Raw genomic sequence first — 18,585 nt, forward strand, 5'->3', positions numbered from 1 at the left:
CGCTTTTAGTGGACATGAGGACACCATCTGCTCGAAGCGCACTTAAAGTGTTGGACGCCTTAAGCCCAGTGCTTGCATCCCTCAACTAGAAAGATGGCTACTCCTACCCCATCCTTCCGGAAAGAAGTCAAAGCAGCGTCCGTCATCCAGTGGAACGCCAGAGGGCTAAAATCACGAATTTCAGATTTTCGTCAGTTTGTCTACACCAATGGGTTTCCACTCATCGTCATTTGTGAGCCCAACTTGTCGAAACCAATAAGACTGTCAGGATACGAGTTTATCATCTCATCAACAAACGGTGCATGCAGCAAAATCGTCGTTTTTGTTCGTCGTGAACTCACCTATGTTTTGCAACCAATTGCGCCCCACGACGACAATCAATATATATGCATCACAGTTAAAAAGAACAAACTATTGTTTACTCTCATAGGCGTGTATATATCGCCTTCCAGCAATTTCGATACCAATAGATTTGCGGATATCTTGAGTGTTTGTCCCGCCCCATGGGTCATCATAGGAGATTTCAATGCACACCATCCAGCATGGGGAAGTACAAGGACAAATGCAAGAGGACGAATATTAGCAAGTATCGCCCACAACTATGGCCTTATTCTCCTGAACGATGGTAGCCCCACCTTTCTTCGAGGCGTGACATACGGCAGCTGCCTCGACCTTGCTTTCGTCTCCAACTCTCTCGCCAGATGTGTGAAGTGGTTTCCAGACATTGAGACACATGGGAGTGACCACATTCCCACCTATCTGAACATCAAAGGCTTGTCGTCTACATCAGGCTCACGGAATACCATTCGGACGATTCAATGGGCCAACTTCAAATCTGAGATGGAAGATGCCTGCCGCGAGGGCCTACCCTCTGGGTTAGAGCAAACGATTAAAATGACGATGCAAAACGCCACTCGCATGATGACGATCTCTTCCACGCGAAATGACTTCGACATAGAATTAGAGCGACTTCGAGCGCTTCGTCGCCGGGCGGAACGTCGATATCGACGTACAAAATCAATCCATGACCTTAGGGCAGCCAGGAGGATGCAAAAGAAGATTCAGCGTCGTATGGATAGATTAGCGTCGGAACGGTGGGCAACGTTTTGCCAGACACTCGACCCCCGCAAGCCACTGTCTCACATTTGGAAAACGGTGCAAGGTCTGCGTTGCCTTCCGGAACGGCGTTTTCCATTCAAGGCGCTAGCGCTTTTCCAAGGGCGGCAAGACATCGATGTCGCAGAAGACTTTTGTGCGCGGATCGCAGACCAAGCGGCTCGTCCAGATCCTCCAGCCCGAGCTGACGTCCCCCATTCCCGTGATTGCCGCATGGACCTTCCTTTTACAATGGAGGAGCTCGAAGCGGCACTAGCTCTCTGCAGGCGCTCATCATCTCCGGGTCCAGATGGTATATCATACCGGGCCTTGTGCTATCTCGGAGAGTCCGCACGGATAGAATTGTTGAGCCTTTACAACTCCTCATGGCAGGAGGGAAATGTTCCTGACGAATGGAAAGTAAGCCGCCTGGTGCCATTCTTAAAGCAGGGTAAATCCCCATTAGAACTCACCTCTTACCGCCCAATAGCACTGGCCAGCTGTGTAGGAAAGATAATGGAACGGATGATCCTTGGCCGCCTGGAATGGTACCTTGAATTTTACAAGATTTATCCGCTTTCCATGGCTGGTTTCCGACGTGACCGCTCTTCCATCGACAGTGTAGTTGATCTCGTTTCATATGTCCAGCACGAAAGGTCCCGTAAGCGTTTATCTGCAGCTTTATTCCTAGATGTGAAAGGGGCATACGATAACGTATTACATGAGGCCATTCTCGACGCTCTTGCGACGGTTGGCCTAGGTGGTCGAGTTTTTTTGTGGATTGCAGAGTCCAACACCTGCAAGACTAACCTGCGTACGATTCAGAGTATTCAAGCCCAAGCCCTTAAGATATGTCTTGGCTTACCACGCAGTGCATCAACGGCTGAAACCATTGCCCTAGCGCAGGATTACCCGATCACGACGCACATTGCCGTTGAGACAATGCGTATGCATCTCAGGCATTATGCTAGGACCCCTTCCCACCACTTGGCGAGCCTCACTGCTGCAAGGCCCTGCTCGACATTTAGCGGTATTGTCAGTGCACATCGTGCGTCGTTTACCGCAGGGTACGCACCTGCGGCCAAGCCAGCGTTTCCTCCGTGGTGTTTGAGCCGTCCACAAGTTGAGATAACGATTCCAGGACTACAGAAGAAGACAGATCTACCGGCCCCTGCTCTAAAACAGCTGAGCTTACTTCTTCTGCATGAAAAGTACAGCAACCACGTGCACATCTATACCGACGGATCGACTACGTCGTGCAGTTCTGGTGGTGCCGTGGTTATACCAACGCGAGGAATGACACTGCGGTTCAGGACATCGCATGTCACGACCTCAACGGCGGCAGAACTAACAGCCCTGCGTCGAGCACTGGAATTCATTGATTCGGAAAGACCCAGAAAATGGGCTGTGTTCTGTGATTCAAAACCGGCATTACAGTGCACGCAGTCAGTTCTCCGACACGGATGTCATGACCAATTGACATACGAAGTCGTGAAACTTCACCACGATGTCCAACAAAAAGGCCACGAAGTCGTTTTTCAGTGGGTACCTGGCCACTGTGGAATCAGTGGCAATGAGTCCGCCGATAACGCTGCTCGCACAGCTCATCAAGAAGAGCACAGCATTCCGATTCCGCTTTCGAGGACTGACGCTGCAAGGCAGCTTCGACACCTGGCACGTAGCCTCACAGTGACCGACTGGAACTCGCAAAACTTACGACTTACACGACTACATCGACTAAACCCCTCCCTGCAGCTCCGACCTCCACCCGGACTTCCTCGACGTGAAGCTACGCTTCTCTGTCGCCTTTGGTTAGGAGTGGCCTTCACAAAGGCATACTCTACATTAATTGGGGTGACTGACAGTGCAGCATGCGAGGTCTGTGGCACCGAAGAAAACATCGACCACCTGCTGTGCCACTGTCCAAGATATGCTCTAGAGCGACAAGAACTTGCCAAAGCTTTCCAAAAACTGGACAATCGGCCGCTTTCTGTGCAGGTGCTGCTGGAACACCGCCCCCATCGCCCATCGGCCCATAAAGCGGTGAAGGCACTTTTGTGTTTCTTAAGGACGACGGGTTTGTGCGACCACCTGTGACTATTAAGGCAATTTCTGTAAAACCGCACGCGTCAGCGAACTTGCCACAATTTCATTCTTTCCTTCCCTCCTCTCTCTCCCTGTGATCTTTGCTTTCCCCTTTCCCATTCCCCCGGTGTAGGGTAGCCAACCGGACGTTATTCTGGTTAACCTCCCTGCCTTCTTCTTTTCTCTTTCCTCCTTGTGGATTGCAAGTTACCTGTCTGCAAGATCATTCTATGTGTTAACTGACGATGGCCCAACTACGCGACGCTATACCAGCAGGGGCGTTCCTCAAGGCGGTGCTCTCAGCCCGACGCTATTCAACCTCGCTCTTGTTGGACTTGCTGAATGCTTGCCAACTACCATCAAGATTTCAACATACGCTGACGACATCTGTGTCTGGACTTCGGCAGTCACACGTCCTCAGATACGTGCGCGACTTCAAAGAGCGGCCACTTTGACAGCGAACTACTTGTGTAAACAGGGTCTCAGCATTTCACCTGAAAAATGCGCACTAGTCGCATTTACTCGGAAACCGATGACGCCTTATATCATCTCAATCAATGGGCGGACCATTTCCTATGTCCGAAACCACAGATTCCTTGGCGTCATTATTGACCGAGACCTCTGTTGGAGCCCACACGTGGCCTACATGAAACGGCGCCTGACAGCTACTTCCCAGTTGTTCAAATACTTGACAGGGAAGACGTGGGGGATGTCAGTAGACGCAATGCTTAAACTCTACAGAGCTCTCTTTCTCGGTTTTTTAAGATACAGTCTACCTGTACTGAACAACACCTGCAAGACAAATATTCGTGTTCTGCAGGCAGTACAAGCTCAAGCACTCAGAGTCTGCCTTGGTTTGCCCAGATGTACGTCAACAGAGGCGACTCTTGCGATTGCTCGGGACCATCCAATGCGAACTCACATTACGGTGGAAGCCCTGAGAACGCACATCAGACATTTTGCACGTGCCCCCTATCACCACCTTGCAGCACTACCTTCAGACAGGCACCAATCATCATTCTCTAAAACTATCAACAAGTACAACGACAAACTTCCCTCGGGCTTCACCGCTGCATCTAAACCATCGATACCCCCTTGGTGTCTTATCAGCCCCACAGTACATCTCAGTGTACCAGGAATCGGAAAAAAGTCTGAACTGTCGTCGCCTGTCCTCAAACAACTGTCTCTGCTTCTTCTGCACGAGAGGTACGCGGACAGTGAACACATTTATACTGATGGTTCCACAAACATCCAGTGTTCGTCCGGTGCTGTGGTTGTCCCAGCAAAAGCTATTACCATCAGCTTCAGGACTGACCACCCGACAACATCGACATCTGCTGAACTAGCTGCTCTTCGCGCTGCACTCCGTTTCGTCAGTCGGGAGCCACCTCGACAATGGTCCATCTTCAGCGACTCAAAGGCAGCCCTACAATCTGTACTATCAGCTCTGCGTCGCGGGCCATTCGAACAGCTCGTATTCGATATTAGATGCCTACTCCATACATCACAGGAGAAAGGACACCACGTGACGTTTCAGTGGCTGCCAAGTCACTGCGGCGTCACTGGAAACGAAGACGCCGATAATGCAGCTCGGGCAGCTCTTGAAGACGCACAAGAAGAGGCCATACCGCTTTCACGATCCGACGCAGCTAGCAGACTTCGAGTGCTTGCACAGGAGATGACGCTCTCTTCATGGTGCACACCAAACAGCCAGACCAACCAGAGCAACCGTCAATACCACCTGCCCTCTTTGATGCATCTCTATATGCCAACTGGACTCCGCCGAAGCGAGGCGACTCTGCTTTATCGCTTATGGTTAGGGGTGGCTTTCACGAAATCTTACTCATTCCGCATTGGAATGGCCGACAACGCTCTCTGCAATGCCTGTCTTTGCGAGGAGACGCTGCAACACATTCTGTGCGACTGTCCTGAATATAATGTTCAGCGACAGTCCCTGGCATCCGTTCTCGCGCACCTTGACACTAGACCATTGTCCCTCGACACGATTTTCACATGCCGCCGACAGAAGACATCGCAGGTGAAGGCGACAAAGGGACTACTTCAGTTTTTGAAAGAGACGGGATTGGACAAGCGGCTCTGACAGTGTTATCACGTACAATGCCAGATTGATAGACTCTACCGGACGATGTTTGTGTGCTGTGCTATGTGCTCTCTCTCTCTCTCCCCCTTCCCCATCTTTCATCGCACCCATCCCTCTCCCATGTGTAGGGTAGCAAGCCGGTTACGCTAAACTGGTTAACCTCCCTGCCTTTCCTTCTCTACTTTTTCCTTCCTTCCTTCCTCCTACAGTATGTCAACAACCAATCAGTCAGACAAACAGACAGACAACCAATACAATGATAATTAATTAATTAATCGATTGATTGGTCAGTATATCAATAACTCGACAAGCGAAATAGTTGGTCAATCGGTGAGTCAATCAACCAATATGTAAATCGGTGAACAAGTCCATCGGTCAGTCACTGAAGAACCTTGCGAATAATTTAATCAACAAATCAATCAATCAATGATCGAACCAGTTAGCTGGCCAGTTAGTAAGTGGAGCAATTCATAAGTCAGTCAGTCAATCAAACTAAACAGCAGCTCAGTCAATCAGCGATGTTATCAACAAATCAGTCAGTCGACTTGTCAATTCTTCTTTGCTTTTCACATTTGTTAGTCCAGAAGAGGGAGTGGTGAAGGACATGATCTACCTGAACCTGTTCGACGAAGTGGTGCTCGACCTCTTGGAGGACGACCGTGAGCGCCACAGTACTGTGTACCAGCGGCTTGAGAGGCGCTGGCTTGGCAGCCTCAAGATACCCTTCTCTACGCTCTACATAAACGCCAAGGTGAGCGGGTGCTTTTGCGCGTCGCCGCGCGGAAGATCAAACGGTTCGCAGTGGCTCCCGAACGGCAGACAAGGCTGACCGCCGCGTCTATCTTGCATGCATGCGGAAGGCACTTTGTTCGGACCCTGTAGCATCACCGAGAAGCCGCTAGGATTCCTAGAGTGGCAGTGATGTCCCGCATTAGGTTGCGTGTAAGGTCCGTTAACGAGAGCCTTACTGCGTCTTGCACGTATTTCACAGGGGAAATCGAGGTTTTCTGCGAGCTAAGACTTCGTCTTGCCTTGAAGTAAGACATCTTGCTCAGCAGTGGGGTTAGTGACAGCTTATGCAAAATACTATGGACAGGCGAGAATAACTCGTGCGCTGTGACTGTCCATCCGATTGCTAAATTAAGTTGCACCAACGTTCTGACCAGTTGCAACCATACGCTGGTGGGACGGGTTAGCGCGACGCAGCTCACGCAAGGCTCCTGCTGGACAGAGGAAAACGGCAACGTGCCAGGCATCTCCCAAGGCCGAATGTGATGAGAAGCACCGCCAGGTGGCGTTACCGGCGCCAGACGTCGATAGTTCACAAGAGGAGAACGATGCAGTCAGCGCCTAGTAAAATATTAGATAACGACTAGTTTGACTTTTACTTGTTCGTTCCGCTCAGAGCGAGCTGCGGTAGTGTATACATACCGCAGCTCAGCAAAAACGCCGGAGTGCTTATAGGCATTTTTTTCATCCTAAACTTCGTGCGGGCTCGTGATGACGTGTTGAGATGTCGGACAGGCTATGGCGTTGTGTGCCGCACTTGGCTGACTAGGCTGTGGCCAATCAGAGCAGACTGCGCGTCGCCTTCTGCTCAAGCAGACGAAAAGCGCCCGACTTCGCGCTTTGCTTGACTTAGCACTTATTGGCTGCGTATGAGCCCTTGCCTGAAACTGGAAGCCAATGTGCGAGCTTCCTTTCGGCAACAAATCTAGACAAACTACAGCTAAGTACGTCGCGAATGCGCAGCGCACGAAGGCTCTTCTAGACTGCACCGTCCTTGAGTAAGATAATTTCGTTTTCTTGGACGACTAATTCACCTCCCTCTGTGACCGTCGGTAACACACTGTCACGCCAGCACCTCGCTGCTCGACCCTGCAGCGAACCTCTCATATCGTCGCCATATCAGCGCCGACAGTCACAGATAAAACGGCGCCCCGCGTTTGCATGGGCAGCCTTCTTGTTTGTCGTCTGCTACCTCACTAATCGAAACTGCGGTGTAGAAAGTGCAGTTTTCAAGCTACACTACTTCTATAAGAAATGGCTTTGTGTAGGTGGGCAGAGCTGCACTTTTTCTACGGTAGTAAAAAAAATTATGACTTCATACTCTACTTACACTCGTGTAGCCAGTGTAGGTAAAATAAGATAGCCCTATTGTGGGTACGCACACTGCTCACGCCAGCAGCAGAAGGCAGTATGCTGACCTGTCTCCACCACAGAGCCGGCTAAGCGGAGCGTAGATGATGCGTCCACTTCGCTTCGTCACTTTTGCAACCAAACGCGCGCCGCGTTCCTCTACGCGCCGGCCGCGCATGCGTCGTTAATAGCCGGACAACACGACGGAGAATGCGGCAGCGATGGCGGCATGAATGCGCCTCGAGCGCCCGTATATTTACGATAGCAATGGAATGCACATAAGCTATTGTCCACAGGAAATTTACCAACTCGCTGCCTTTGAGAAAGTCCCGTGGAGCTTTCAGAGCTAATCTCTGTTTGTTGGGGCACAACCAAGATCCAGGAACTTTTTTCCACAGAGAAAGGGCGCCTATCTGAAGTGCTCAGACGATTGCGAAAGAGATCTTGGAACTGGCCATGTTGGCGCTCGGTGATATAAGGCGCTTGGGACCCTTTATAGCAAATATATCGGTGTCGTCTGTAAGATACACCGATGATGAGATCTGCAGTCACTTTTGCAGTCATACCTCTCCGATCGACAGCAGTGCGTAAATATAGATGGTTCTACGTCATCATTTCGCCAATTACTGAGTGGCGTACCCCAGGGAAGCATTTTGGGTCCTTTTTTATTTAATGTATATGTGAATGACTTACCTTCTATTGATAAGTGTACAGATTTTGTTCTATACGCAGACGACACTAGCCTCTTCGTTTCTGCCGATAACGAGTCAGACTTGTTTTTACAAGCTAATAATGTTCTGTCCAAAGTGTTCGAATGGTCATTATGTAACAGCCTACAAATCAATATAAAAAAATCAAAGGCCGTTATTTTTGCTGCAAAGAACAGATCTGTGTCATGCATCGATTTAAACATAGGTTCCCACTCGCTTGAAGTAGTACAGGAACACAAAATTTTGGGTGTTGTATTTTCTAGTCACATGATGTGGAACTCGCACATAAACCTTGTTGCAAAGAAATTGTCTGCTGCTTTATCTGTGTTATTTAGATGCCGTCATATGTTCCCACCTCGTGTAATGTTCCAGCTTTATCATTCCCTTTTTCGGTCGCATATAAACTATTGCACCTTAGTATGGGCTACGACTACACAACGTAACATTAACAGGCTGTTGCTGCTCGAAAAGAAAGCTATTCGTTGTATTCACAATGTTCACTATTTGCATCCTACAAAACCATTATTTCAAGAAAGCAGAATAATTAACGTCAAAAATCTTTACGCATACCGTCTTCTACACCAATTACAATTTGCAGATAACAAAACCATACAATTCCTAAAAAATGTGTCAGCCCTCGTAGAACGACCCAGCACCCGTGTAACACGAGGATCGGAAAAATGGATGATAAGGCACCATCGAACAAATTACTTTATGCAAACCCTGACATACAACGTGCCCGCGCAATTAAATCAACTGTAGAAATGTGTAAATGGAGATACGGTTCTATCACGCACGCTATTTCGCGATATCTTTGTGTTTGATAAATTTCACCTGACTGTTTAAAATTTGTAAATTAGTTGGTTTTCATACCTATTCACAATGTACTCATCACATGTATATTCATTTCATTTCTTTTAAGTTGCACGTGCACATTCTGAACTGTTGTTTAACTTCCTTTTAATTATTGCTTTTAATAATGTTCATTTTTTTAAAGTGTAACAGTATATATTTCCGTGGCGCTAACGTTATCCACCCGAATTTCAATGCGCTCTTAATGATTATGTATGTATAAAGATCTATTCATGCCCAGGGAAGTGGATATGTACCACGTGTTGTATTACTGCAGCTACTTAAGAAAGCTTATTGTTTGCACTGCGGATGTGTGCGATGCTGATGTTGCCTGGTGGTGGCCCCCTGGCATCGTCAAGCTGTATGTTTACAGCTTTCTTGCCAGGGTGGCCTTCAACACTGTACCTTGTACATGTTGTAAATAAACTTGACTTGACTTGACTTGAACGTATTCGTGAGCGGCTTTCCGTGACACAAAGGAGCACTGAAGCGAAACTCTGAATCAGTTTGGACAGATAATAGATTCTTTCAGAACTATATTTTTGTTAATTTCCCTCTAAGTGGTTTATTGCTACAAGAGAAAATGAAAGCCAAAGTTCATTTTTTAAAAAAAATTTCCTATAGCTCCGGTACGTAAACGTGATGCCACGAATTTCAATGTATTTTCCCCCCGTATTTGGGCCTTTGTGGCTTGGTAAAGGTTCTAGAAGTTCAGTTGGGATCTGAATGCAGAAACTACGAAGAGGAGTCGTCACTTGTCTTTAGATTTTGCGTCATTCCCGGCCTACCAAGCCCTCTATCTCGGCTACAGTGCCTTTTTCGGTACTGCAGAAGTGTAATTTACTAATACAGCTCAAGTAATTGTTCCAGGGTCGATCTTGATCGTTCTCTTTAGCGTCTCGTTAACGCGAGCCGTGTGGTATTGCTGCTGCTTTCCAGATCGAAGGCACGTTCCGGGTCGACGTTCCCGTGGTGCTCCTGGGCTACGCCCATGAGGTGAAGCCGTGGTCCCCCGCGCAGGACGCTCCTGCCTCGAGCACCTACGTGTCCTTCTACATGACGGTGGAGCCGGGGTTGCAGTCGCCCGAGGTGCTCAGGGCGCGGGTGAGTGTGTGCATCGGTATCGTCCGGGACGTCGCCGAACAGCTTTGGCGACGTCCCGAGTCCCAAACTCTATGATAAGGTAGACTGCGAGGTCGCGGTTTCGATTACGACATGCAGTGTGTTCTCCCTTTTTGCGCTGTGAATGCTCACTTCACCGTGTGGTCACACGTGCGGTTCTACGTCGCTCGCTACCTGCGCCACCGCGGGAATTTAGTAAGAAGCCTGTAGTTTAAAGTCAGCTTGCAGACGCAAGCAGCAGTGGCCCAAGTTGGCATCCACTGGCACAAATGCAGTGGTACGCACTCAGCGCCCCAAGTTGCCAGGAACCAAAAAAGACTAACTAAATAACATTACAGCAGGACCGTGTTGATCCTCTCCCACCAACCGTCTGCAGTCGCTACCGCAACTCTGCCTCGACCTTAAACAACACCGGTCAGTTGCGGATAATGCCTTATCGCAGCTCCACCTCGGCCCTATAAGTAGCGGCCAGTTGCGGGCATTGCCGCCCTGCATTCAACAACCCTTCTCTGTCCACCTCTGCCTCCTGCTCCGGGATGTACCTTGAAAGCAGTGCGCCTGCGACCCCATCGTTACTGGCCGGGAGAGTCTCCGACCTGAACAAGTGCTTCCGCGGATGGCACTTGCCGCAACCTGGGTCACAAACGTTGGCCCACAGTTCCTGCCGGAAGGCGGGCTCACCTCGAGTCGAGGTTTGTGTGGTAAATCCTCAACTACTGCTCGAACCCGCCACCTACCCACTCGGTTATCAGAGGTGTGGTTCTTGCGAACCAGCCAAGTTTCTCGTTATGCTCTGATCCTGATCACTCGGTAACCGAAGAGGTGACGATACCGGAGGAGTGGGACCTTATGAATGGTGAAGACAGAACAACAGGATGGATGGATGGATGGATGGATGGATGGATGGATGGACGGACGGACGGACGGACGGACGGACGGACGGACGGACGGATGGACGGACGGGTGGATGGATGGAACCCATTGCCTCCACATCATCGCCTCGCGTGAGCCCAGCTCAGGTCAAGCGAACTCACTCAATTTCCCGAAAGTGTGCAGCGTGGTGGCTTCGCCTCAACGTGTCTATATCTACGGCGGTGCACCCTTTACAGGGGTAAAGTGCAGTGTGGTTAATTTTTTTACTATATTGGCGCGATTTACGCCCGTCCCGGTCATTTTACCTTCTCTCCAACTAATTATGGCATTTTATCTCGTTGAGACCTGCATTTTGATACCTCTTTTGCGAGTCGCTACGATGCTCTGAAGTTGCGAAAGGGCCGTCTTTATATTTTCTGGAAGTGGTTACAATAGCACCGAGATGCGACAACTCCGCGTGTAGTCAGCTAAGTAGATTTTGCCTTCAAAACGCGGCAGAATTTAACAATATGCCATATTTTCCTTCGCTTGCTCAGTGTGACAGCAGCGAGCCCCCGCAGCTGTTGCAGCAAGCCGAGGAGTGGCAGAGCTCGTTCGAGTCCCGCTACCCTCGTCGCTTCCTCAAGGCGCTCGCCATGGACGCCTCGGGCAAGTGGGTGTTCGTGCCGCGGTTCCTGCGACCCCTGGCGCCGCCCCAGCAGCTTATGGACTCGGCCAGGCGCCCTAGCTTCGTTGAGGACGCCTCAGCTACGGCAAAAGACATCATGGTGAGTCCGTAGGGTGTACTTTCTAATATATGTCATACGTCAAATTCTGCCATTTTTGTCATATTGTGAAATGGCGACATTTTAAGCCAATGGTAGAGGCTGTAGCAGCCCTCTGAGCTAATTGGGGCTAAGAAAATGGCGAATTCGACGATATGACGAAATTTCGACAATCTCCTGACCTGCATCTCTGATCGAGTCGAGGTGACGAGCATGTAATCTGGCCTAGAGAATGACAACAGTGATTCATGAGGTTAAAGTAGTACTGAAACTTAGTTTCGAAGTTCTAGAATTTACTACACGCTTTTTGCACGTAAAAAGATGACACTTGGAAAGTACTTGGGAGGCACTCACAAGATATTTTAATATGACACTATAGTTGGTCTCTGAATACCAGGCCTCGCGTCTTTGGCATTACGGTGACGTCATGACGAATAAAAAAGATTTGCTGACATCATGTATCAATAAAACTAAATGTGATGACGTTGCTTTTGCGTGGGAGCCTCACCGATCGCATGAATGGAGCGGATCGACGTGTCATGACATCATGACGTATTCACTTCATGGGTAACGAAACCAAATCTGGTTAGTAGAAACAAGTACTGTAGTAATAATTTATGGTTCTCCGGCGCACGCCAGTATTTTCTTTCGAGGTTTAGAGGGTTCGCATCCCAAATTTAACGCAAACAATTGACAAGTCGTAAATGTCATGGCAATACTCCTTCAAAGCGAAAAAGCCTTGATCACTCGTCGAGTCGCGATTTAAATCTGTCTGGGCCAAGACTTACGAGAAGTATAGGTATGTGTTTCTTCGCCAGAGCCGCCTCGTTCTTTTCTGTTTGTAAAAAAACCACTTTGGTTGATTTATTGAAGCTGATCCGTGTTTTATTTATTTATTGTACCATCAAGGCTTTACAGCATCGTAGAGTGGAGGGGCATATAAAGAACACTTACATATTTGATAAGGAACACTGACGTAAAACAACAACAACAACAACACTACAACAACACTACAACAACACAACAACACTACAACAACAACACTACAACAACAACACAACAACACTACAACGCAACAACACTACAACACAACAACACTATAACAACAACACAACAACGCAACAACACTACAACGCAACAACACTACAACACAACAACACTACAACAACAACACAACAACACAACAACACTACAACACTACAACACAACAACACTACAACACTACAACAACACTACAACACTACAATAACAACACAACACTACAATAACAACACAACACAACAATAACACTACAACACTACAATAACAACACAACAATAACACTACAACACTACAATAACAACACAACACAAAAATAACACTACAACACTACAATAACAACACAACAATAACACTACAACACTACAATAACAGCACAACAATAACACTACAACAATAACACTACAACACTACAATAACAACACAACACAACAATAACACTACGACACTACAATAACAACACAACAATAACACTACAACAATAACACTACAATAACACAACAAAACTAAAATAAAATGTGATGGTATGTTGTCATAAGGTACACGGAATGACGAAGATGGTGACACATAGGTCATTGCCCTATGCACGCATACACACGCAAAAAGAAACAAAGTCAACGAAAAATAGATCTAAAACAAAAAGGAAAATACATCAAAAGGATCTGTTAGGTTCTTCGCGCAATCTGTTAGGGTTAGTAATACTGGCGGTTTAGGCGGGCAGCTGATTCCAGTGACGGCAAGTTTTGGGTAGAATTTTTTCATGGGAATATGTTACCGTGTTTCCTGGAGGAATATGAACTTTGCAATGATGATCAAAGCGTCAAAATATGAAACGAGCGGGTTGTATCCAGCGCGATTGAAGTACGTGATTGTTATAATAGATCTTTCGAAAAAAGGGCAGAGGCGAGAGACTTTTCGGCGCATGACAGGGAAATTAAGGGAGACTGACAATTTTTTCAAGGTAGTTACACTGGATGTTCGATCATAGTTCGACGGTATGGAACGTACTGAGCGATTTCGGACTGCTACCAGCCTGTCGGAGCTGTTCAAAGCTTTCGAAGCAGTTTACCTTTCGCTTGAGATAATTTCTTTCGATGCGAAAAGGCAGCTTTTGGTCTAGGCGCACACTAATATTCCCGATTTGGATATGTGTGAAAAGCCGAAAGAACAGCCGAAGCGATTTGAGTGAAATTTTCTGCATTTAACAGAAAAAGCCGAATTCTATCAATTATGTGAAGCAATATTCTGACTTAGGCCTCATATTTTAATAAATAAATTGCTGAATATTGGTAAACTATAAATCTGCCTAAGAAAAATGTTTTCCATTCTGTCACTCTAGGCCAGAAATACATAGGCAGAGGCGAGAGACCTTCCGGCGCATGACAGGGGAATTAAGGGAGACTGATTATTTTTTCAAGGTAGTTACACTGGATGTTCGATGATGAAATACTCTGTAAACTGCATAATCTAAGTCGATCGAAACGTACACGTGTGATGTACAAACGCAGAGCTTGTGATGTCGCGATATTGCTTTCAAAGTGATGAATGGGGCTGTTGTAATCTTGATGCTTTTGATTTTTTTTCATATTCTGCAATTTGTAAGGAAATATCACTCAAGGTATAGTCAGAAAAAGTCTAGCGCCAACCGATTTGATTTTGTTCTTCGTAATGCGACGTAACATCGTAAAGATTACTGAAGATGTCCAGAAAAAAACCCCACATATTTTTGTTCTCGTGTATTAGGCAGGACATCTTGCGTGTGCAATCCGCAGTGATTTTTTTTTATCACAGGCGCTGGCTGCTCGCTTTGTGTCCCTGATACCGACGCTGTCAGACAGCGTGCTGTTTCCAGGGCTCTGTGACATTTGGAGCACTTGCGACGTGAGTATACTGCTTACTCAAAAGCATCCGAAGAGCAGAGTTGGTCTCACTGATCTCTGCCATGTTTTCCTGAATGCCGCTTCGCCGTTGGCCGAGCCCGCAGCAGGCGAAGCCAGCACAAGTGCGGCGTCGTGCGGCGTCTTGTCCCGGAAGCAGGGCGTATGTACATGCTGCACACACTAGTGCGTGCGGTCAGATAATGTTGCGGCCGCAGCAATTTTTCTTCGTGTTTATTTTTTTCAGCGTGTCATGAGGTGTCGTTGTCTCTACATGTCCGGTAAGAGCTTTTAACGGTGGTATGAATCTGTGTGCGATATTTTTTAAAAATTACGTAATGGTATGTCTCAATCACCTGTGTTTCCAGCGCGCGCCACTCGAGTTAGCGGCGCTGTCGGCGCTGCGGTGGAAAATTCTGCACATTTTCCCGAAAGAATTATCCGGCTTGTTTCTATAGCTTGCGGCACAACCGGCACGTATTTCAAGGGAAGAAAATAAGAAATGCCGAACTCACGTGCACACGAAGCCCCAGCTTCCGGGACAAGGCTGGTTTCAGTAGAGGGTGCTCGATGAGCTATTGAGCTCGATGGTCTAGATTGTGCGTTTGCAAGCCCTGTAACATCCCATAACGAAAGCGAAAACAGAGAAACCAGGATAAAAAGCACGGTGCTAGGTCCTGTTCGCTGCTTCTCCTAATGCTGCTTCATTGCCTTCGCGCTGCAGTATAAGGTTTGGTATTTAAGCCAGCGGTACTTTTCGAGCATTGTCAATAAACGTATCTTGTTGCTAGACGATGACCCCGTGGAAACGTGATCCGATTGTTATTCCGCTGTACGAAGCAGGAGGAGTTCCTTCAACATTTCGGAATCCCGCCCGTTTTTCGTCGTTGCTGTCCCGCCCCACTAAACATGACTATTGGCAAGATTATTTTAGACGTCAGGACTAAGCAGTGCCTACGGAATGAGAATAAATGTAGAACTTTCATCACTACAGGATGGCACCATTTAGTGGCGGAGAATTGCACTATACAACACTAAATTGGCAATACGCAGTAAGTAGAAATCAGCGTATGCACTAGTTCGCCTTGGGGAAAAAGACAAAATAAGTGAGAGGACACACCGTTGGCACCAACTGAATTTATTTCGAAGCAGCTCGTGACCGTACTTTATGCCAGCCAACACTAAGTGTGCCTCGGTTCTCCGTTGTCTCGGTTCTTCAGCCCGCGTCCACAGCTCATTACGTCTAATGCTCGTAATGCCACTCACATGGACAATATAGCTTCTGAGATCGGTCGGCCCGGCGCACCGATCTCGGGGACGAAGTCGACGTCAGATCTCAACTCAGCTCCGTGACGGGCGCATCAACGGAAGCATTTCTTTTTCTTCGTCGCCACGTCGGCACAGCTTTCGAGTGCATTGGGATGAATGACTAGCTCTTCCATTTTGCGTCTTCTCTGACTTACCAAGCCTGCGCGTCGCTGCTCCTTGTATTCTCCCGTCAGGCAGCCTTGTTCTTTTTGTAACTATATGCACTAACTAGGCCTTCAGTCAACCCTTTATCAAACCTAATCTCACGGGTGAGGGGGACCATGCTCTTATCACAGAAACGAAAGTAATAGATCTTTTCGTTATTGCCCCTTTGATTCGACACCCTTGTGCGGATACGGCGAAGAGGTACTCAAGACGTTACGGGCGAGAAGCTCGGCCGGGCGGGGGTGGGGGGGGGGAGAGGACGTTGGAATGCGTATGTGATGGAACTTTATCTCGCGCAGCAATTCCTGCGCGTTCTGACGGGCGACGAAGAGGAGCACGCCCTGTTGCTCTGCAACTACTTCCTGCACCTGGGCGCCGAGGCGTACCTGTTACTGGGCAGCGGCATTCCCGAGGGACAGACCGCGTACGTGCTCACCCGCGAGCACAGCTCCGCTAGGAACCGCGACGGCGACGTGCGCATCTGGAACGCCGTCACGGGACGTTCGTACAGCGCCACCGACAGCTACGGGCCGCTGCACAGCGTGGGGTGCCTCGTCGGCACCGACAACGTGAGTGCAGTCATGAAATTGAGGACGTCGACAAAAAGGATGTAGAAAAGCTTGACAGAAAACGCATTGAACTTGGCGGAATACCGGCTATCCGGAGACGGGAACGTGTGTGGCCTGGTTAGTGGCGCCACCTGGTAGCGCGCCGTTTAATTAGAGAGGACACAGACCTGTTATTTCGTCAACCATGAGTATTCTGTTTAGCTGCTGGTGTAAACTGTCGACAGCGACGTAATCGCTAACATGCAACCTTTTTTTTTTATTCGACAAGAGCAACCACTTACCGGGAGAACGTCTCTAACGTGCTTAGGTTGGACAAAGTGTTGCAAGATGTCGTGAGCGTTCTTGCCAGCGTCCACGTCTCCGGTTACACGATATTTTGTGGAAGTTAATGTTAACACGTTTACAAACAAGCTGAGACTCCTTAGTTTTACCATGTCTGTAAATTGCATTGACATTTACGGATTGCCAGAATGCTGGACATGGACGTGAGCCGATGATGATGACCACTAATGGCATCTATTTTCAATCAGGGTGACAAGAAATAGTCAGCTAGCCTGTGTGCATGAGCTACTTACGTGCTACTATTACGTAATCTAACATTCTGCATATATCTACTTTGCCTCTTAGAGTTAGTTACCTATGCCTGCGATAAACTCGTTCCCCATCCCTTCCCTGCTTTTCCCCCACTAATACTCGCATGGTGCCATCTGGTGACGTTGATATCAACCGGAGCTTACGAAACCGTTATTTCAATGTCGGGCTATGTCCTACACAGTCGCTTGTGCAAAGGCGTCGTTAAAAGCGCGATCATGAATGCATTGCGTCTTAGTTATTGTTTTTCCGTGAATGAGAACAACGGGAAAGGGGAGAATGTTTCTTCTGACACTGCGTGGTTCAAGCAACCGCCACAAGATGTCGCTTCGAGTGCTGCGGCAATTCCGTACAGATAGGTCAGTCGGTCAAGCTGGTGCCGTACAAGTCCAGTCCGCACCACGCAGCACGGCCAGGTTGGAGCGAATGAGCGCGTGTGCGCATTCAATCCCTGTCCTGTTACAAAGCAAACGCTGCGCATGCGCACTACAGTTGCACGTAGGTGCGGTCTGCTCCGTAGCGTAGATACCGTGGCCGCCGCGAGGTGCCGCGACGACTCCACTGGCTCAGCGCACTGCGCCTCGCTGAGGACAACCGCGTTTGCGCGACGTAGGCGCCAAAATTGGAAGTCAACGTGAACGCCCAGAATCAAATTTCAACTGCGCGCCACGATAACGGTCAATAGGCGGAGCGTTGTGCGCACACCCCGTTCCGCCGTAGCCTTCGCAGTGCAAGTCATTGAGGAAGGAGCGCAAGCACAGCGACGGGGGTGTTTGATAACCGATAACTCTGCTTCTGCTGAGCGCATTCAAGTACCCCTTTCCGGTATTTTTTTTTGTCTGAAATAACCTATTTTAACTTCAAATGCATTCCTCGACTTCGATAAAACGAGATTCGAGGCCCTTTAACGGTAATCTACTGAAGTTCCGAGTACAGGTTCGCTTGCTATACCACCAGCTTTGTCTGTACGCGATTTTTTCACTGTACTTTGCTAAAACGGTAATGCGTAATCGAAAATGGGTCAAGCAGCTGCGTAAGAGAACCTCTGTTCTGTGTTTAACACGCATTCCAACTGGGGAACCGGGTATGGGTCCTACATAAGCTAAATGCATGAAAAATGGAGAAAGAAATTCGCTCGACATCCGTCCAACCGTTTTCAACGACTCTTGTTGACTATAATTAAAGAAGTATCATATAGGAGTTCGTGGTAGATCAGCGGCATCTCTGTCTCTTTGTCTGGCGCATGATAGCCGAAATTGCTTACGAGCCACAAAACCTCTCAATTCCATTGCGTTG

The 18,585-nt window shown here is 48.2% G+C and overlaps 1 protein-coding gene across 1 annotated transcript in view; it reads left to right on the forward strand.

Annotated features, from left to right (window-relative positions):
- The window catches only part of Cc2d2a (Coiled-coil and C2 domain containing 2A), a 49,125-nt gene that overhangs the window by 18,432 nt on the left and 12,108 nt on the right, over positions 1-18,585 (forward strand). The window contains exons 17-21 of the mRNA XM_075670685.1: positions 5,861-6,032; positions 9,922-10,086; positions 11,514-11,744; positions 14,571-14,660; positions 16,429-16,698. Of these exons, the coding sequence (XP_075526800.1) occupies positions 5,861-6,032; positions 9,922-10,086; positions 11,514-11,744; positions 14,571-14,660; positions 16,429-16,698 (928 nt within the window). The remainder of the gene's footprint in view (positions 1-5,860; positions 6,033-9,921; positions 10,087-11,513; positions 11,745-14,570; positions 14,661-16,428; positions 16,699-18,585) is intronic.

Source organism: Dermacentor variabilis, chromosome 9 (assembly GCF_050947875.1).
Source record: "Dermacentor variabilis isolate Ectoservices chromosome 9, ASM5094787v1, whole genome shotgun sequence".
Classification (NCBI taxonomy): Eukaryota; Metazoa; Arthropoda; class Arachnida; order Ixodida; family Ixodidae; genus Dermacentor; species Dermacentor variabilis.